At 35.9% G+C, this 22,835-nt stretch overlaps 1 protein-coding gene across 1 annotated transcript in view; it reads left to right on the forward strand.

The window, feature by feature from the left end:
• Positions 1 to 22,835, forward strand: part of FZD3 (frizzled class receptor 3) — a 96,347-nt gene continuing 73,512 nt past the window's right edge. Inside the window, exons 1-2 of the mRNA XM_004775147.3 lie at positions 1 to 136; positions 8,733 to 9,415. Of these exons, the coding sequence (XP_004775204.1) occupies positions 9,227 to 9,415 (189 nt within the window). The 5' untranslated portion in view covers positions 1 to 136; positions 8,733 to 9,226. The remainder of the gene's footprint in view (positions 137 to 8,732; positions 9,416 to 22,835) is intronic.

Genomic DNA, 22,835 nt, shown 5'->3' on the forward strand with positions numbered 1-22,835 from the left:
GCCCCGGCGCTCCCGAAAGCTCGCGTTCGCTCTGAGGCGGCGCGCGCTGTTGGTCCTCGCTGGCTCCGTTTACCTTAGGGACCCGCGGGGCGGCCGGCGCTGCAGCCCCCTTGGAGGCCGACCCCCGAGGTGTGAGGTGAGCGACGAGGCGTGCGGCTGCCCGGCTGGCTTGGCTGGGAAAGGGCGCGGGCAGTGTGGGGAATGAGGAGGTGCCGCCGCGGCTGCCCGTTCCTCTGCCTAACCCTGTGCTGAGGAGCCACCAGCAGCTCCGGCACCTCCTCCTCAGGGATCGTTATTCTCGTCGCGGCCAAAACAAAAGCCTTCGGCGCCAGGCTGTGGCGGGGGTCGGAGGGGCTCCTCGGGACCCACAGCGCGCCGAAGGGGTGCGGAGGAGCCGACTTTGGGGTGCAGGCTGAGATGGGCAGATGCCTGGGAGATTATTAACCCTCTGCATCCTAAGCCCGCGCTGGGCAACCTGTGCGAGTGTGGACCGCGGCTCCCTCTCGGCCACCCTCCGCCCAAACCCTGGGCGGAGGAGGGTGTCTGGGCTGGGCGCCCACTCCCTGGGTCGGCGCCGCGGGGGCGCGTGGCGCTCGGGGGAGAGTGGGTGGAGGACGCGGCGGCCGAGGGGGTGGGGGGAGGAGGACAATACATCTCGGGCTCCGGCGCCCGGGGTGCTTGGGGCCGGCCCGAGACCCACGTTAGAATTGCCCCTTGCCTGGATGTTGTTTCAGCATTTGGCCGACCTCTTATTTCCAGTGCCTAAAAGTTGTCCCCTCCATCCCATCAGTTTCCAAAGTCTGCACTGCCTCTCAGATGCCTCCCCCGCTGCCCTCTTTTATGCTAATGTGTATTTGCCGTGAGGGTACTGCTGGGTAATTAATAGACGGCCTCTCAAATGAAGGTGCTGTAAAAGCATTTCAGGACATTTTAACATCTTCCCAGAAGCTCGTTAAATCTCAGGAGTCTTGGAGTTAGGTGCTCTTCTGTAGGAGAACGAGGGCTTCTCCCCCTCTCCCTTTTCTCTCTCTCTCTCTCTTTCTTTTTTCTTTTCTTTTTATTAAAGAACAAAAGCGCGTGCCTTTAATTTAGCTGTGGGATAGATGTGAAGTTGAAAAGTATGCACCCAATAAAAGAGGTCCAATTTTTTGCCCAGAATTAAAATGGTATTTTGAATTTTGGTTTTCTTCTGAAATTGGGCAGATGCAGCAGCAGACCAGACCCAACGCCTATAAAAATGACTGCTGTATAAAAGTATCCAAACAAAATCTTATTTTAAAAAAGTGCTTTTGATAGACTGTAATGTTTATTTACAGGAATTGGGTTACTTTGCAAAGCCAATACTGCAAAGCAAGGAAACAAAGACCTGACTAACATGAGGGATGCTACCTCCCTCTTCAGCCTTTTGGTCTTCAGTGGTGTGCTGACAGTGTGAGGAATAGATAAATTCTTAGTTCTGTTATTAAGAAGCAAGATACTGCTTCACATCCATACTTTTAAGCAAATCAGTACTATCTTCTTGGGGGGTGGGGTGGGGACGAGGTCATTTACATGAACTACCAAGCCACAGTTAAGGGTAAAAAGATTCAGAGTTAGGGAAAGTAGGAAAGAGGCGTGAAAGCTTAATGGGTGGGCTTGAAGGGATGGAGTTGAAGATAAAATATAATTCCCTCTCTAGCTGTCTCTCTCTGTCAATTAAAAAAAAAAAAGATGCATCCGTTCTCTTACCCTCTTGCCTTTTATTTAGTAAAATAACACGTTCCTCCTCTACCTGCCAAATGTTTTGAAACTATCAAGAGAATAAAACCTACCATCCTACCTTCTCTTTCTTAATATTTTTTATTTATCTCATCCGCTTACTAATATTCTCTACCTTTTCACCTCTCCTAAATCTATAACAGCGTCCCATTAATAGTAGAAGGAATGACTGTTGGGCCCTTTCATTCTTTTCCTCATCTTAGCTACGATATTCTTTTGAGCTTTATTTTGTGCTTTGAATATTTAGGTAGATTTTTCTTGAGAGTTCCATGATTGAGATAATTGAAGTAGGGAATGTTGAGAGGAATTTAATAAAGTGCACATTCTTCCTTTGTATAGTACAGTGTGGAAGGCTTTGTCATTGGGAAAGGAAAAAGGAGTTTTTAAGTCCTCTGTTTCCCATTTCAGGAAAAACTCTACCTGTCTTAAATTTCATATTAGTTTGTTAGTAAAACTATAAGATTGTATACGCAAAAGTAATTCTGAGCTTATTAGTTTGTTGATGTTAGGCTTCTCTTACTCTGTTTTCTTTAGGAAACGTGGTAGGAAACAGTTCTTACATCTTTACCTTTCACAGAAGAGAGTGATGGTTGGCCTCATGGTTGTTTTTTTTTTACTCCTAAAACTCTACAACTTTGGTTGCTTAAAGCTGTAGCTTCCCATGAAAAGACCAATAATGCAAATAAAAAGAGTGATTTGGTAAATGTTGAAATTCTGCAATAAAGATTTGAGGAAAGAGTAAGAACTCTTCACTGACTAGGGAGGAGTTTCAACTGATGATTGCATCAAAGTGCTTTTCACTTCATTTTGCTAAGAACTATTGACACTTTTGGTGGATCCAAGGAATGAAGTATTTAACTAGGCTAGTGAGCTCAGAACAACAACAACAACAAAATCCTGATTTCCAGATTTTATCTCTCTGAAATAATTTTACAGTCAAAGCATATACTTGCTAAGGGAAAAAGTTGGGTTTGATGTTAGGGGATTTTCTGATGAGTAGATCTTAATTGGAAAGGGAAAACCGGGCTGGAATTTCAATCCAAAATTATTATTTTTTTTAAAGTTCAGAATTTGGCCATCCTTGAACTTTCCATTTTGGTGTTTTGAAGATTTGGGTTTTTTGGTTTTATTTATTTATTTAATTTATTTTTAAGATTTTATTTCTTTATTTGACAGACAGAGATCACAAGTAGGCAGAGAGGCAGGCAGAGAGAAAGGAGGAAGCCGACTTCCTGTGGAGCAGAAAGCCTGATGTGAGGTTCCATCCCAGGACTCTGAGATCATGACCTGAGCCAAAGGCAGAGGCTTTTACCCGCTGAGCCACCCAGGTGTCCCTGAAGATTTTGTTTTTTAAAGTAACCCCTACACCCAGTGTGGGGCTCAAACTCACATCACCCAGCACAAATTAAGAGTCACGTGCTCCACCTACTGAGCCACTCAGATAACCAATTAACTTTCCATTTTTGTTTTCAGATCTTTTGTTAAAAGATCTTCTGGTTTCTTTAGTCTTAAAAGTAATCTTTAATTTGTAAAGTGAGGTGGATTTTGATGCCTATCATTCATTTTAATTTGACCCTAGATGTGTTTGTTTTTCCTTTTTTTTTTAATAAACCTTATCATCACTCAACACATTGGATGATTAGGTTATTTGTGGTAGTAGGTAGATGCCCAGATGGACTTTAAAAATTAGACAGATGACATAGAGCAGAAAGAGATCCTCATTCAGAGATTAATAGGAATCTAGGCCCTATGAATTAAATATGAAGCTATATAAACTTAGCAACCAGGAAACAAAATTTTGTGAATACATTCATTTTTTATGTAATAAGATGTGGAAAACAAAAGGCCAGAGAACACGTGGATTTTAGGAAAAGGAAAGTTACACTTAGAACAGTGACTATGCTCTGAGTGTATATTTTGTTTCTCTTACAATAAGAAACTTCATTATTTAGAGGTAGTCATTGCTAGCCCTTGCGGTACATTTTTGGAAAACTGAAAGAAGACAAAAGAATATCGCCCCTGTTCCGACTGTAGCCATTGTGTGTGAGGCAGCCTTCGGATAGTATTTCTGAATTTGAAATGCAAAATGTTGTTTATAAGATGTCGAGAAAATTAAATCTAAACCAAGAATGATGAAATGGATCATTTTCTGTACAAAAAGTATGAATTGGAATAGAATTACTGAACCTAATCTTTTGCAGGACCCTCTTGATAGCCCCAGGACCTACTTTGTCAGTCTTTCTTCAGGATTCAGCCTGCTTTCCTCTTCACAGTTGCCACCTCCTGCTTTTCCCACCTAAGTGCTTTGGGTCTGGTTTTGTAGCTAGCCTGGAGAAAGTCTTCCGAGATTGAATCTCCTACCCCTTTATTGCTTTTTTTCGGGACAAATACTCAGCTTATTTTATTTTAAGGGCTTTTACAATTTAACTGGTAATTAGGGAGTATCAGATTCCTAATATTATACATTTATAAAAATTAGATGTATCTAGACCTTTTGTTTTCTGATGGAATGATAATCAGACAACTTAGTTTTCCACATTGCTGTATGGAGAAGTGAGTGTGCCTCTCCTCCCACAAGTAGGGCATGAATAGCTGTTGCCATGTCACTCACTTTTTGATGGCCCCTGACCCCTGAAGTTGTTTGCTCCAGTTATGTTCACTCAGCAGGTCCCTTTATTTATCTGAGATGCTGCAGATTCTACTAGTAAACAGTATAATCTCAGTAAGAATGCCAAAATGACTGTTAACCTTTATTTAATGAGTTGGTATATTTTGGCAGGACCTTATGGGGTCCAGGATTTTCTCTATTTCCTGCAGATCTGGAACTTCAACTTATAGCTTTTCCGTAGATGACTCTACCTTAGGAAAAATGACTTTTTGCTATCCACACAGTCCTGTTTAGAAGCAGTATCTCATTGTTATTGAAGAGCGATTTGGAATGCATATCAAAAGTTCTTTTAAAATGTGCACACTGTTTGATTCAGCTGATCAGTGATCTGATTTTTTTCAGTACTGAAAACCAGTTTTTACTCAAACGAAATTGATCATCACTTTTTGGCTTTCCTTACTACCTGCAGTAGGGCATTAGAGTGTTCCTTTGCTTGTTCCTTAATTAGCAGCCAATAAATCAGTGATTCAACTAGTATTTATTCTTGTTAGCTAGTCAGCACACATTGGGAGGTTTAGCAGAGTTAATTATTCCATATACAGAATAATGTTCCATAGGTTCTTCTGTTAAATCTCAGAGCATTTATAATATATTTAAGCAGTTGAAATGGTTTTATTCTGTGTATATATTTTTTGACTGAAATAGGACATGTATGCTATTTAGAAAATTGTTTTAATTTTATTTTTTACTTAGTGTGTTGTTACTGACTATATAATATTCCACCATGTGGTTATACCATAGTGTGTATATTTTGTTTTTTGTTTTTGTTTTTTTAAAACAATTATTTTTATTAACATACAATGTATTATTAGCCCCAGGGGTACACGTCTGTGAATCATCAGGCTTACACATTTCACAGCACTCACAGCATATCCCCTCCCCAGTGTCCATAACCCAACCTTCCCACCCCCCAGCAACCCTTAGTTTGTTTTGCGAGATTAAGAGTCTTTTATAGTTTGTCTCCCTCCCAATCCTATCTTGTTTCATTATTTCCTTCCCTACTTTTTTTTTTTTAATGAATCCCTTATTGGTAGACTTAGGTTATTTCTAGTTTTTTATTCTATAGAGTGTTACTCTCATTTTGATTATGCATCATGTGTACTTGTGTGTTTATGTAGAATAAATTATAGACTTGTTACATCAAATTGTGCACATTTTAAGGGCTTTTGAGGTAAGTAGCCATTTTTAAAATACCAGCTGTAAACCAGTTATTGGAATGTTGAAAATGTTCTCTTTTCTGCATCCTCTCCCATACTGTGTTCTTTCATTTGTTATTTCTGCCTGTCAGATTGGCAAAAGTGTTCTCTCATATTTGCATTTTTTTCATTATTAGTAAAGTCAAATATTTTTATGTGTTTGTTGGTTATTTGTAACTCATTCGTAAATTTATGTCCTTTTCCCATTTTTCTATTAAAGTGTTATTCTTTATCTGCTTTTATTTTTTAAATTTGTTTTAGGTATTACTTTTGCTAAGCGTATAATATTTAAATATAGCTATTCTCTTTAAATTACTTGGTTTTAGGGTAGAATTTCTCAAAACGTGACTTACAGACCATTTGTTACAGTACCTGAGGTGACCATTAGAATGTAGTTCGTTCTCCAGAGTTTCAAATTTCTTAGACCTCTAAGGGGATCCATGAATCTACCACTACACGTTAAAATTAGAGAGCCTCTCATTTGGAGGAAACATATTCTTTTAAGATTTTTACTGCCTTATTTTCTTTTTGTCTCACTGAATTCACTTTTTTTTTTTTTTAAGATTTTATTTATTTATTTGACAGAAATCACAAGTAAGTGGAGAGGCAGGCAGAGAGAGGAGGAAGCAGGCTCCCCGCTGAGCAGAGAGCCCAATGCAGGGCTCGATCTCAGGACCCTGGGACCATGACCTGAGCTGAAGGCAGAGGCTTTAACCCACTGAGCCACCCAGGTGCCCCCTGAATTCACTTTTTATTTCAATAATCATAAACTATAGTCTTAAGGTACTAAGATTTTCATCCTACTCTAGCCTAACAATAGATTTTCCAGAAGTGTTTTGATACATGGTAATTTGGGTATTGTAGTGCATAAAGGAAACTTTTTAAAGACAGTAGGAAGCTTCACTTGTATAGGAGGAAAAGGACTAATTTAAAGTAAAGTAGGGAGAAGTATAAGGGGGTGTCATCTAGTTTTAAAAACCCAATGAGATAGTTCTCATTCCTTCTTTTATATGATAGTCTTCTTTGAACCATAAATTTGAAATACCTGTTTGAAAAATTCGTCTAATAGCACCTGGGTAGCTCAGTCAGTTAAGCAAGCATCTGCCTTCGGCTCAGGAAATGATCTCAGGGTCCTTGGATCAAGCCCTGCGTTGGGCTCCCTCTTCATCAGGGAGCCTGCTTCTCCCTCTCCCACGCCCCCTGCTTATGCACTCTCTCTCAAATAGATAAATAAAATCTTAAAAAAAATTAGTCTAAATGAAATTTGAAAAATTGTTGGTGTTATGTACATGTTCAAAAAAGAGCAATGTTCTCTTTAGTTTTTTATTTTTTTAAGTTGAAAGCAGGTGAACATGCTGCCTAAGCAATAAACTACAAAAACTGAATTTACATGGATATTTTAATACTGTAACCAAGTAAAGCTTTCAGTAGTTATTTGACACATATTTAATGATATGCATAATTGTTACTGTGTTGCACATAATTAAGCTTAAATATAAACGACTGTGTTTACTACCAGTTTTCTGTAACCAGACCTCACATTTCTGGGGCCAGCTTGAAGGAGGAAAAAAATATGGCAGGCCAAAAAGCTGTCGCAAAGATCTCTGACTTAGAGATTTTGCACAGAGAATAGTCATTTGGGGCAGGGATTGCTCATAACTTAAGTGTTTCTAATTCAATTTTTTAGTATTCCCAATTCCTAGACTTTCCTTTTCCCTTCCACCACTCAATATCATGTACTAGAGGAAGAAATTGGAAAGATTCAGCAACTGCTTTATTTTCTCCAAATAGTTTTTTCTGCTTAGTAACTAAAGCTTGGGATGCAGCAGTCCCAAGCATTGATAGTGAACAAAGGACAGTTTCTTTCCCTGCTTCACTAAAAAGGGTCCAGGTCTCAAAGTCTAAGCTGTCGTGGTAAGCTTTAGTATTTACTTGGATCTCTGAGAGTTTGCGAATCTGAACTCATGTGTTTTGAACATAGGCTCTTCACAACAAACACAGAAATAACCAATGTATATAAAACAAAATGAAATTTAACATCATTATTAAGCCAAATGAAAGTATCATAACTTAGTAAATGCTTTTTTCCTGCCAGACCTACCTTTCAGTCTGCCCACACCCTCTCAGCCCCAAATAAGATAGGTATTCTTGCCCCTGGAAAAGTAGGGGCAAGTGAAAAGAATCTAAAGTTTACTGAAAACTGTAACTGAGAATCATTCCTATTCTTGCTGTGATTTTTTGGGGGCGGGGGGGGGGGATTTTTTTATTCTCTGCAGCCTGGCTATACAATGAAACATTTGTTAGTCAAATATTTCTACATCTATGATACTGCTTTTGCACTATCTGAAAAGATGATATAATGTTGGAAAAATTTCTTGATAGTACTTTTAGAACATTCTGTTTGCCAGTTCAATATTGGTTGATGGAGATCGCCCTTGTATAAGTGTAATTTAGTGATAAAATTACCTAATGTTTGGTGCTACTTTACCATTTTATAAAGTACTTTTACATATATTATCTCATAATTCACTCACATATCATCCTTATCAGAGAGAGAGAGTATTTTCAGAAAGAAAAATTCTGAGTTCAGAGAAGTTAAATGATATGTTTATACTTACACAGCTAGTAAGGGACTTGAATTCGTATCTTTCAACTTACGTATATTTCACTGTTTTCGCAGATACCTTCTGCCACGTCAGTTAATGTAAAAATGCACTATTAATGATTAAAACAGATACAAATTTTAAATTCAGTAATTTTGGTTATAAATATGGCATATATTTAAAGATTTTATTTATTTGTCTAAGTATGGCAGATATTTAAATTTATGACAACAGCATAAACTTTTCAAAATGGATCAATTATAGCTTGTGACAAAGGAAAAACTGCCATTCTAGATAAGAACTTAAACTATATGTTATATTAACAGTTGAAGGAAGAAGTTTTGCCTTTAAATTCTGGTTAAGGATTGTTTTAGTATTTCTGTCGCATAAATGATAAAGTAGAAAAACTATACCATGTTTCTGAAATACCCATGTATTTTATCTGTGAGGTCAGTGTGATTGATATCTGTCATCAAAGATTGTTTTCTTTATTTCTCTCTCTCTTAGTTCATTGTTGGTGTACGGAAACACAACTGACTTTTGTGTATTGATTTTGTATCCTGCAACTTTACTGAACTCATCGAAGACTTTAATATCAAGTCTACAATATTTTGAGAGGAAATTACTAATATCTCTCATTTAAAAAAATACTTCTCAGATATTTCAATCAAGGAAGAAATAGCTCTTCTCCTAAGATGGAATCTGTTGTTTGGGAATGTGGTTGATCAACTTGATATGTTGGCCAAATGTGCCCTATGTAATAAAATGAAAAGAAGAGACAAGATGATGTCATTTTCCCGTATTGTGAAACCAAAAACAAATGCCTTTTGTGAGACCAAGCTAACAAACCTCTGACGGTGCAAAGAGTATTTAACTGTTTGAAGAACTTAATAGTAAGATATAGAAGAAATACTTTCAAGCTGAGACCTGCAGGTATATAAAGATCTAAAATCCTTATTGAGTAGGCCTGATCAACCAAATCTCATTCAGATCCAGGAAGGATGGCTATGAGTCGGATCGTCTTCTACTTTTGGCCGTTGACTATGTTTGTGGGACATATAGGTGGGCACAGTTTGTTTTCTTGTGAACCCATTACCTTGAGGATGTGCCAAGATTTGCCTTATAATACTACCTTCATGCCTAATCTTCTGAATCACTATGACCAACAGACAGCAGCTTTAGCAATGGAGGTAAGACTTGATCTATTATTTGACATATCCTAGACAGTGATTCTTATATTGTGTTATTAACTAATCTAATGAATGTGTCTGACAAAAAAAACCAGAAGAATGTTATTTTAAACTATATCTTCTACATTAAGAAGTTACATATTTAGATTCGACTCTAGTAGATTAAGGAATTCATGTTTGGGGAATGTTACTCTTGACCTATTTTTTGATATGCTTTTATAAAGAAATATGAAACACTGGAACATGGAAGATAATAGCCATTCAGAAGTTTAAAATTGTCCAGTTATGATATGATTACATTTTTTCTGTTTGGCTGATGATAAAACCTCAGATAAAGAGTAGAATATAATAATAGTCACAGTTCAGCCCTTACTTATTGACGGGAAGGTGATCTTGTAAAGTAAGTTCTTTGTTCAGCCTTTAGGCTGGGGGTTTATGGTATTTGAATATTCTTAAAATTTAAAAAAAAATTTTTGGTTTTACCATCACATCAATTTAAGAATTATAACTCCTGGTAAACAAAAAAGGTTTGGTGGTATAAATTTTCTGCCCTTGACCTCTCCCAACTTTGCAAAAATGTGTTGTCTGGTATGAATTTTTCTAATGGTAATTTTTCAGGTAACTTTTTAATTATTTTACTTTAGAAACTATGACAAATTAATGGCTATAGTGAACAATAGGTTTAATTAAGTGTGCATGCATTTCTACAGAGGTTTTAGAATTGTGAACAAGGATAATATGTTTACCAGATAGGAGCTAGGAGGCAGCAGGTGGTGACAATAGGAAGCATAGGCTTTGGAGTTATACAAACCTGGGTTTGAATTCTAGCTTTACCACTTTCTAGCTGTATTACTTTAGGCAAGTTATGTGAACTTTCTTACCATAGTTTCTTTGCTTGTAAAGTGGAGCTAATAATTATACGATAATGTTTTGTAGTTTAGTCTGTAATCTATTGTTACAGTGCTTTCAGCACATTGAAGCCTATATGTTTTAGAATGTTTCATTTTATGGCAAAAACCAAAGATTCATTACTTCCAAGTAAACTAACATAAATGTGTCTGGGAAAATTTGTAGAAAGATGATTATAGATTTTGAAATGTGAAAGGTATCTTATATATTCCAGACTACTAGAGCGGTTGAACAAAACATTTTCTGCTCTTCTAACTATATAAGGTCTAACTGGTAAAGAGATTTGGTATAGACTATCAGATTAGGATACAAAAATGGATATTGGTTTAATACATTAATTTGGTTCTGGACATAGTAGTCCTTACTGTGTATTGAACCCATCAATTCTCTTACAAAACAATTGAAGTAGGAATACCTTTGTTTTTAGTATCATTATGTCAGTATAACTCCTTTAGAAAGCAAATAGGGTACTAAGAAGCAAGTTACCAAGATATTTGAACTGATTTGGGTTCTTTTATCTCTGCTTTGAACTTTGAGCAAGTCACTTAACAATTTCCTTAGCCTTGGTTTCATTTGTGAAAAGGCAGTAAATAACAAAAAACCTCGAAGGCCTGTTAGGATTAAACTTATAAAGTAGCTAGCAAAGTGTATGGCACACAGTAGGTTAACTTCAGATGATTCTATTCCAACTACCATTTCTAAATGATCCTAAAGAGAAAGTACTAGAAAGATAATGTATTTGTTCCAAGTGAACTTGCATTCCTAGGTGTATGCTCTTGGGACATTCAAAATAATGGCATAGTAAGCTATCACTACCCTCCTCTTAGAGTTGCATGTGTAGTCTAGATCTTTTATTGGCAATAAGGTTGCTTCTGTTTAAATTCCACACATTAGGAGAAAGCACCTAGGTGGGCAATATTTTCTGAGAGAAAGCTCTAGTTCTTTGAAGCAAACAATGCTGCATGGTTGTCATATCAAGACACTGATGCCACTGACAGAATTGTCAGACAGTTTGAGTATAAAGTTTCTGTAATAGGAAAGGGCAGGAAACTCAGCAGTTTCCATCCTTCCAGATGGAAGTGAGGATTCTTGGGTCCTTACAAGGACTTGAATCTGCTGATGACACCCTTTATCTCTGATCTTAGAGTGTATCTGTCAACTTTTACCAGGAGCAAGTAGTTGGAGCAAATTGAAGAACATTTTTGAGTGTTCACTGTGGGACAGGGTGAGTTGAAAGATAGTTTCTTAGGGCTAGCATCATTCTGCTTTCCCATGTTTCAAGTCTGCTTTGGGTTCATTCCTGTACTGATCTGGTGAATCATAATGAGTGCCCAGAAGAGAATAGTACATGATAGTGAGCTAGGATACCACAGATGAGAGAAAATACAAAATCTGGGTTATTTCAAATATGATTATTCACAGTCAGTCAGTTGGCTGTTCTTTCATTGTAGGTGTAAGATTCTTTGTACTTTCATTGAAATTGGAACATGTTTAAATAAATGGGTTAAGTTTCAAGTCATTAAGTTGGAAAAGAAAAGATCTTTTCTAATGTGTTTATTATTTCTCTTTTTCTCCCTTCAAAAACATACTCATCTATACACAAACATACACACTAAATTTTTATGAGTTCTTAACTTGGTATCTTTTCCCCTGCCAATGGTTTTTGATAGGGAAAAAATAAAACAAAATAAAACTTCTCATTCCTGAGTTTCCTAAACCATTTTGAGCTATCCAAATTTCTAAGTAAATTTTTGGGAGCTGTCCAGCATGGACAACAAATTGTCAACAAATTGTTAGTAACTACCTTTACCAACCACACATTATCAGGTATTTATGACTGCAGTGGTAATGAAAGAGATCTGAACTGTCTTTCCCTGTATACTGGATAATTAAATACAGTTGGATAGGAAGGACACAGTTTAGTGAAATGGGGATAGGAAATTTTGTATTTTGCTGCTAACTAGTTTTATAACTTCTTTATGTTGGTTTCCTCTAGGAAGTGAATGTCTTTCACTGTCCATTTTATAAGGTTGTTAAGATCAAATGATATGGGATGCCTAGGTGGCTCAGTTGATTAAGTATCTGCCTTTGGCTCAGGTCATGATCCCAAGGTCTTGGGATTGAGTCCCACATCGGGCTCCTCGTTCAATGGGGAGGCTTCTTTTCCCTCTGTTTCTCCCTCCCTCTTCTCCTTCTGCCTACCACTCCCCCTGCTTGTGCTCTCTCTCTCTGTCTCTGACAAATAAATAAATAAAATCTTTAAAAAAAAAAGGTCAAATAATGTAAGTGGTATGTATATGTAAAAACTGAAAAGTTAAAGTGCTGTGTGAATGCAAAGCAGTAGTCCTTATCGCCTATCACCCTGATTAACTTCAGTTAGTGTGTGGAACAAGCATTCATCTCTTTACAATATGGATCACTTGTCTACTCTTTTCTTTTTAAAGAATGAGAGAGAGGGAACCCACACACTCAAGTCAGATGTGGGGGTGGTAGAGAGAATCTTAAGCAGGCTCCATGCCCAGTGTAGTCCCTGATTCGGAGCTTGATCCTGTTACCCTGAGATCATGACTTGAGCTGAAATCAAGAGTAAGACACCTAGGGAATGCAAGCTGGTGCAACCACTCTGGAAAACAGTGTGGAGGTTCCTCAAAAAACTGAAAATAGAGCTACCCTATGACCCAGGGATTGCACTACTGGGTATATATCCTAAAGATACAAACGTGCTCCGAAGGGGCACGTGCACCCAAATGTTTATAGCAGCAATGTCCACAATAGCCAAACTATGGAAAGAACCTAGATAAAGAAATGAAATCTTGCCATTTGCGACAACGTGGATGGAACTAGAGGATATTATGCTTCGCAAAATAAATCAGTCGGAGAAAGACAACTATCATATGATCTTCCTGATATGAGGAAGTGGAGACACAATGTGGGGGGTTTGGGGGGTAGGAAAAGAAAAAAATGAAAGAAGATGGGATCAGGTGGGAGAAAAACCGTAAAAGACTTGATCTCAAAAAACAGAGGGTTGCTGGAGGGGAGGAGGTACGGGAGAGGTGGGTGGGGATATGGACTTTGGGGAAGGTATATGCTATGATGAGTGCTGTGAAATGTGTAAACCTGGTGATTCACAGACCTGTACCCCTGGGGATAAAAGAACATTATATGTTTATTAAAAATTTTTTTAATTAAAAAAAAAAGAGTAAACTGACTTAGCCACCCAGGCTTCCCTACTTTTTTTTGTTTTTTAAAGAAACCAGACCGCTAAAGAATAATCAGAGGAAAAAACTCTTGGGATTGTTTATGTTTGCCTCCATTTCTTGTTTCCTTTTGTCATCCTCATTAAAGATTTTCTGTTGTATGGGAAAGCTGGCAGTGAGATACATCCTACAAGAAACACAGAACCTAAAAGCTGAAAATGCTGGTATCTTTGATGATTCATTAAGAGCAAAGCATGTTTGAACTAGTCTTCATGTTATCCAAACTCAAACTGTGACTTTAAAAAAAAAACTTTTATTGTAGATAATTTCAATTTTATAGAAATATAGATAAGATAGTATAATGGATACCATATACCAATTACCCATCATCCAGCTTCAAAAATTATCAACTCACAGCTAGTTTTGTTTCATTTATGACTACGAATCCAACTGGGTTACTTTGAAGCAAATCTCAAACACCATAATTTCATCTATAAATATTTCTGTATTTACCTCTAAAAAGTAAAACTCTTTCAAAATATATAAGCACCATATCTTTATCACTTCCTCCATATCATCAACTCTCTAGTAAATTCAAATTACTCTGATTATTTCAGTTTTTTTTATAGTGGCTTTTCAAATCAGGATTCATATATTGCATTCAACTGTTATGTCTCTTAAGTGTTTTTTATTATATAATTTCTTCTTCCCTTTCCTCTCTCCTTTTTCTCTTACAATATGTTTGCCCTGTAGAGTTTCCCATAGTCTTTATTTTGCTGATTGCATCCCTGTGGTTTTGTTTACCAAGTTCCTCTGTCTCCTTTTTTGATTTTTTTTTAAGAAAACTTCTTAGGCACATAATATCTGGTTGTCACTCTTTATAATTTTGGCAGCCATTCATGATCCTCTCCTAGATTGTTAATTTCATTAAAATTTTGCAAAATGGTGATACTCTAATTCTGTCATTCTTCATTTCTCAGCTGGGCTGGAATGCTTTATAAACAGAAACAACTTCTTATTGACTGTTAGGCTACAAAGTTACTCTCCTATACAGTTTATATAAGAAAGACAGGATAAATTCTTGATCATTCTCCAGTATTTATTAGTTTTTAAGATAATGAGTTGATTCCCAGGCATGCTTCAAAGGTGATCAATGAAGTCTTTTTTTTTTCCCCAAAGTATCTTTATAAACTCATGGATTTAACATATTTGATGTGTTTCAATCCATTGCAGTTACTGTTCTTCCTACTGGCACTCTAATAGCATTGTCTTTGGTAGTGGGAGCCTCTTCAAGGTAGCTCCTGGTTTTTGACACTACCCTAGTAGTCTGTCATGGCTTTTTTGCTTTTTGGTATGATCCAAAGAAACTCTTTTGTTAAAAATCTGAATTTTCTTAAAATTCTTGAAGTTTGAATCAGAGATTTCTTTAGAGTGCACTGGTTCCTTTTAGTTGGAAATGATATTTAGAGACCACTATTTGGGTTCTAAGCCTATTGATCCTAGGTTAGTCATTTTTAGGCCTATTTGTGGACAAAGCTAGGAAACACTTTTTTTTTTTTTTATAGTCATTTTTAGGCCTATTTGTGGACAAAGCTAGGAAACACTTTTTTTTTTTTAAAGAAAGTACATCATGAGTTTTTACCGATACTTTCAATTCAAATAATAGTGCAAAATTTTTATTTAACATCTAAAAATCTTGTTTCTCTTTTTTCTAATACTAAAGCTTTATGTACATACACATTATAGAATTTAAGAATATTAGCATTATTACTAACAATATGATTACTGAAAGGAGTTTCATTTTTTTTTATACTTCTTTTTGTCCTTAGGGGTGTAACTCACCACAGACATATAGTAAAATTACTGTATTTTAAAGTTAAATACTTCTCTGTGTGGTTAAACTCAATACTTATTTAGATTCATATGTTTCATTTTTTGAGGAATGACTTTAAAAAATTTTTTTGGTTTAAGTTTCTTTCTTTCTAATTAATTGTTTTGAAACTTTATACATAGAACAAGATACATTCAGAGAAGTCTAGTTTCTGGCCCTTCCCCTTCTACCTTTTTCTTTCCTTCCTCTTAAACATAGTCATATAAAGGTTTTTGTTTATTCTTCCATTAAAAAGTTGTAAATGCAATATAATATTTATATAAAATGTTTATGTAATGTCTGTCCATGTATATTTTTTCAACTTTCTTTGGTATAGTGTCATACTATTTGTTTTTTTTGTGTTCCTTTAACAATTTATCATAGATATTCCATAGTAGTATTTATAGGTATTGCTCATTAAAAAATTCTTTTAGAATTGGCAAAATACATACAAACTTCATCATTCCAACCCTTATAGGTTCAATGGCATTAAGTATATTCATCTCGTTATGCAGTCATCACCACTATTCATCTCTAGCACTTTTTAATCTAACAAAACTAAAACTCTACCAAGTAAACAGTAACTCCCCATACTACCTTCCTTCAAGCCCCCGGCAACCACATTCTTTCTTCTCTCTGAATTTAACTATTCTTGGTACCTAATATAAAAGGTATCATGATATTTGTCCTTTTGTGATTAGCTTATTTCACTTAACATCATGTCTTCAAGGGGCGCGTGGGTGGCTCAGGCGTTAAGCGCCTTCGCTTAGGTCATGATCCCAGGGTTTTGGGATTGAGTCCCACATGCGGCTCCCTGCTTAGCAGGAAGCCTGTTTCTCCTTCTCCCACTTGCCCTGCTTGTGTTCCCACTCTGGCTCTCTCTCTCTCTCTGTCAAATAAATAAATAAAATCTTTAAAACAACAACATAACGTCTTCAGGGTTTATCCTTGTAGCATATGCCAGAATTTCCTTCCTGTTTAAATCCAAATAATATTCCGTTCTATGTGTATACCACACTTTGTTTATCCACTCATCCATCAAACACTTGTGTTGCTCCTACCTTTTGGGCTATTATGAATAACGCTGCTATGAACATGGGTGTTTAAGTTCCTGCTTTCAATTTTGGGGGATATATATACCCAGAAGTGGAATTGCTGGGACATACGATAATTCTGTGTTTAATTTTTTGAGGAACCGCCTTACTGTTTGCCATAGCAACTGCTCCATTTTACATTCCCATCAGCAGTGCCACAAATGTTCCAATTTCTCCACATCCTTGTCAACACTTGTTATTTTCTGGGTTTGTTTTTCTTTTTCTTTTTTTTTAATAGTCATCCTAGTGGGTGTTAAATTGCCCTTACTTTTTTTTTTTCTTTTTTTTTTTTTTCACTCAATTCCTATTGATGGACTTTTGGGTTGTTTTTAGTCTTTTCCTTTTGAAATCAAGGCTTGTCCTTACTCATTTTTGTATGCCCCAAATCCAACAAGTGCCTCACACATAGGAACTGCTAAATTACTAGAAAATAAAAATGTTTGTATTAATTAACAAATTTAAGTCCCTTAAGAGGTGAGAGTAGTCTTGATCATGTTTATATTATACCTAAGCAGTTAATTTCCTTCGGCTGTAAATAGAAGTGTGCTTGATGGGGATGGTAATCCCAGTTCCAAGGGCACCATATAACTATGAACACTGGTATTTTACTTTGCCTTTTGAGGGTTGGGGAGTAAATCAAAGTGACTCAGAGCTTTAGGCAGGCATCATGTGTTTGTACTTTTAAATGTTGTAATTAAGCAAAAGAACAGAGCAACCTGTCTTTCCCATCTCTAGGGCTCTAATGTTCCTTCTGCATTAAATAGTCTCTTCTTGATCTTTGTCAAAATTCTAATGGCTATACTTGATACATTATTAAATAGGAAAAAAAAGGAGTGGATAACATTATATATGGTATCACCCTGTTTTTGTTAAAAAATACATGTGTGTGTGTTTATGCGGAGTAAGTGATCTGGAAGGATTTTCACCAAGGCCAACAGTGGTTTTCCTGAATTAGCACAATTTATGTTTCCTGTGTCTTATTTAATATTTTTAAATTTTTCTATAAGAAACACATGCTTTTAAAATAGTTAAATGGTTAGTGCAGGAACTTGATTTTTAATAATCCCAACCACTCTTTGTGTTTAGTTCTCAGTTACAGTACCCAAGAGTTAGTATTTATTAAATATATTTTGGTTCAATGACTGAAACACAAGGAAGAACTTGGTAAATGCCACAAGAAAGGATTCAAAAGAGAGAAGGAAGGATCTTCTGCGAAAGGGATCAATTGTAGACAGTATTTGAATGGGCCTTGAAAGTTTTGTTGTTGTTGTCTTTTGTAAGAGAATAGTGTAATATACTCCTATGTAGTAATAATTATTAACATTTTCTTGGTAGGCTTTTTAGAAAATGAAATTTGATTGCAATTCATGGTTTGTATCATCAGGTTACATGCCCTATCAGATTTACTTCCCTTATTGTCTTTTGTTTGGGTTTACTCTTAATGTGGTTTTATCAAAGCAAACAACAGTCTAATGAAGTAGCTTGAGAAGTCTATTGTGTGACAGGGAAACCAGTCCGGAATTAAGAATCTTCTAAATTGAAAAATGTACATATAAGCAATGGGGAATTAATAGCATTTAGTTATTTCTGAGTTGAAAAAAAAAACTTTAAAATTTTTTTTTTCATTTTCTTATATGACAAATCACTTTAAAGGAATACCTTTAAAGTACTTATTTTCAATTAAATTATGAAGTGTGGTAGAATTTTGTTTGTAAGGTTTTATCTTTTGAGAAAGATCATAGTTTAGAACTATTGATGATATTTGAAAAATATTAAAACTTCCTTAAAAGTCAAGTTTTATCGCTTCTCTGGGAATTCCCCTTTGACTTAAGAAGATAAACATGTTCATCTCATAATGGCAAATTTCTGTAAATCACCTTACTGAAATATTGTTAGAAAGTGTTTAGTACCCTATCTCAAGACATTTTTTAAAATTAAGATCTGTAGAAGAATAATTGTAGGATTAAAGGTGTTTTTCAAACCTAGAATTTTTAAATACAAAATAATTCTTAAAGCTTTAGAAGTTACTGAGAATTTATTTTTACAGAAAAGGAGGTTTTAAAGGATCTTATTTTAAATCACATGGAATTATTCTAAAAAGTTGTTTTTGAATAACTTCTTATTCTGTTTTGGATCTGAAATATAATGAATACCATATTTTGAATTTCCAAGGCCATTCCACTGTTGGTTTCACGTTTAGTGAATTTAGTCATAATATTCCCAAACGCAGTAGGATACAGTTTCTATGGTTACCAGACCCTTTGTAGAGTGACAAAGATTGGAATTCTGATTCTCATGAGTCAAATTTTGGCCTTTGACTGTGTCCCCTTTTCATACCCCTTGCTAAGCTTGGGCTGTTGCTGTGCTTGAAGGCTTGTCAGCTAGCAGGTTCCTATGGTAACAGGAATGGAAATTTGAAAGAAGAAAGAGAATGGGAGCACAAAGGCTTGGTTGATTTGAATTTGAACAAAGAATGGAAGGTTCCATGTAGTGCACCTTTGTTGTAGAAACCAGAAATTTAATTTTAGAAAGTTACTTTTCAGTTTGTAAACTTCCTATACCCTGGTTGATTTAGTCAACAAAAAGCATTACTGTTTAAGGAGGTACGCAGTAGGAATCTTCAAAAAATTTAACAGTTAAATTGTTTTTCTATTTGATAGAGCTTTAATAGTATTATCCAATATATTCTCAACTTTACAGTATTCAGGCTACCTCTTTTCATTTTGATTTTGCTGAGTTTAACTCCAATGAGTTAAAACCAAGGTGATTTGCTCATTTGAAAAATAGTAATATTAATATTTCTGTTTTTATATAACTCATTTATTGAGGTAATTAGTGTACAAACTTGGACCCATTTAAAATGTTTGGTATTTTGACACATGTGTATGCTGTGAAACCATCAACACAAAATATAGAACATTTCCATTACCTCAAAAGCTTCCTTGTGTGCCTTTGTAGTCTACCCCCCCTTCACGCCCTGCTCCAAGCAACTACTGATCTGTTTTCTGTCACTGTGGATTAGTTTTCATTTTCTAGAGTTTCATATAAATGTAATCATACAATATCTACGTTTTTATGTCTGGTTTCCTTCACCCAGCATAATGTGCATCTGTGCTTTGCTTTGCTTTTTAATAACATCATTCCAGTTGACTTTCAGTTGTTGAGAACAGGGCATTCAAATTCAGCAGGGTTCTTTAGGCCCACCATGTGGGACTGCAATAGCTCTGTTAACTTGCAACTCTTCTCTGATCGCCTTCTAAGCTTTTACTGGGTTCTGTGTGCTATTTCATAAACTATTATTTATATGTTATTAAGACCATTTTACAGAGGAGAGAACTGAAGTTTAGAGAGGTTATGTGGAATAAATTGGTTAAGTTCAAGGGCTCTAGATAGGAATGCCAGGGTCTTGACTCTTGGGTCTGTCTTTGTATCTCTGTGATCTTGGGCAAGTTACTTAATTTTAATGTCTCATTTTCCTCATATGTATTATAAAATGTGATTAATAATTATCAGGAGGATTAAATGAGATAATCTGTGGGCAACTGGGTGGCTCAGTGGGTTAAGGCCTCTGCCTTCGGCTGAGGTCATGATCCCAGGGTCCTGGGATCGAGGCCCACAGCGGGCTCTCTGCTATGCAGGGAGCATGCTTCCTCCTCTCTCTCTCTGTGTCTGCCTCTCTGCCTACTTGTGATCTCTGTCTGTTAAATAAACAAATAAACAAACAAATAAATAAATAAATTAAATAAATGAGATAATATGTATAAGGCACTTAGCTGCCTATCCCTTTAGTGCCAGTGAATGTTAGCTGAGATGCACAGTACAGGGTACCTACAGCTAATAAGTGGCAGGAGCATAAACTTGTAGCTTTAGGCTCATTGTTGACTGTACAAAATAATCAAATCAATTTTATAATTCATCTATAATACACAGATGAAGGTTTTACTAACATAGTAACATAACAATATCAGATTGGTTGATATTTTATGTGTTCTAAGTACCAAGCAAGTTTTGAGACTTAAGGCATACATGAAAATAAAGACGTACAAATGCTCATAGGTATGATGCATGTACATGTCATCAATATGTGAATGTAATAACGTTTTTAACTTTTAATTTTAAAGTAATTATAGACTCATGGGAAATTGGAAAAAGAGTACAAAGAAATTCTGTGTACCCTACCTAGTCCCTGCCCCCTCCCAGCCCCAGTCTTTGTACATTATATAATTGTCATACAGCATAAAAACTAGAATTTAACCTTGATGCTATCTATAGACCTTATGATATTTCACTAACTTTTAAATGTACTCATTTTTGTGTGTGTATATGCATGTGTCCGTGTATGTAGTCTTTGCAGGGTTTTTTGTTTTTGTTTTTAAATAAGCTCTGTGCCCAAGGTAGGGCTTCCGCTCACAACACCTAGATCAAGAGGCATGCTCCGTGGTCTGAGCCAACCATGTGCTCCTAGTTTTTGCAATTTTACCACATATGTAGATTTGTGTAGCCAGTGCTACAGTTAAAGAACTGTTTTCAAAGGAAACACAAAGGAACCACTAAGGAACTCTCTTGTGCTTCCTTTCTCCCTCCGCCTTTTTCCCAATCCTGAACAGCCACTACTTTGTTCTCTTATCTGTAATTTTATCATTTCAGAATGTTATATAAATGGAATCATACATTGTGTAATCTTTTGAGATTTTTTTCATTTAGCATAATAATCATTTGAGATCCATACAAGTTCTGTGTATCAATAGTTATTATTTTTAATTTCTGAATATTTTGTTATCCAGCTGTACCACAATTTGTTTAATCAACCACCCATTGAAGAACATTTGGGTTGTTTCAGATCTTTGCTATTATAAATAAAGCTGTTATAACCATTCATGTACAGGTTTTTGTGCAGACATAAATTTTTATTTTGGGGGAATAAATGCCCAGAAGGTGATTGCTGGATCATATGAGAAGCATATGTTTGGAATTTTAAGAAACTGCTAAACTATTTTCCATGGTGGTTGTATCATTTTATATTCTCACCAGCAACACATGAGAGATTTACTTTTCCTATATTCTTACTACCATTTGGTATTGTCATAATTTTTTATTTCAATTTTTCTAAAATGTGTATAGTGGTACTTCATGCAGTTTTAATTTACATTTCCCTCATGGTTAATGATAATGAATGTCTTTTCATATACTCAATTTGCCATTCATATATCCTTTTTGGTAAAATTTCTGTTTATGTCTTTTGTTCATATTGCATGAATTCTTATTTTTGAGTTTTGAGACTTCTACATATAGTCTAGATAAAAATATGTTGTTGGATATATGGTTTACAAATAGTTTATCCTAGTCTAAAGTATGTTTTTACATCCTTTTAATAAGGTCTTTAAGAGAAGAGAAGTTTTAAATTTTAATGAAGTCCAGTTTACCTTTTTTTTAATTTATCTTTTATGGATTGTCCTTTTGGTATAAGAATTCTTCATCTAACTCTTGGTCTGGAAGATTTTTTCTTTGTTTGTTTTAAGTTTTATAGCTTTTATGTTTTGCATTTAAATCCATGCATCCCTTTTGAGGTAATCTGTATAAGGTATGGTTCATTTTCTTGTCTATAAATATCTACTACCTCCAGCACCATTTGTTGAAAAAACTGTCCTTTCACCATTGAATTGCTTTTGCTCCTTTCTCAAAAATTAATTGTCAATCCTTGTATGGTTTAATTCTGGGTTCTCTCTTATATTCTTTTTTTTTTCTTTTAAAGATTTTATTTATTTATTTGACAGAGATAAACCAAACAGGGGGTAGGGGGAGAGAAGCAGCTCCCCACTGAGCAGGGAGCCCAATGCAGGGCTCAATCCCAGGACCCTGGGATCATGACCTGAGCTGAAGACAGATGCTTAACCAAATGAAGGCAGATGCTTAACTAAACCAAGGGCCACCCAGGTGCCCCTTCTTTATTATGTTCTATTGATCTTTTGTATCTATCTCTCCACTGATACCACACTGTCTTGATTACTGTTAGCTATATAGTAAGTCTTAAAATTGGCTGGCATGATTCTTCCCAATTTTTTTTCAAAATCTATTTTGTTTTTAAATATAATTTAGAATAAACTCATCTTTACTAAAAGTAAAGGTACATTTTGTTTTGTTTTATGTTATGTTAGTCACCATACAGTACATCATTGTTTTTTTTGTGTTTTTTTAAAGATTTTATTTATTTGTTTGACAGAGAGAGAGAGATCACAAATAGGCAGAGAGGCAGGCAGAGAGAGAGAGGGAGAAACAGGTTCCCTGCTGAGCAGAGATCCTGATGTGGGGCTCCATCCCAGGACCGTGAGATCATGACCTGAGCAGAAGGC

The sequence above is a fragment of the Mustela putorius genome, unplaced genomic scaffold, assembly GCF_011764305.1.
Source record: "Mustela putorius furo isolate JIRA1106 unplaced genomic scaffold, ASM1176430v1.1 tig00000242_pilon_pilon_pilon, whole genome shotgun sequence".
In the NCBI taxonomy this organism is placed as follows: Eukaryota; Metazoa; Chordata; class Mammalia; order Carnivora; family Mustelidae; genus Mustela; species Mustela putorius.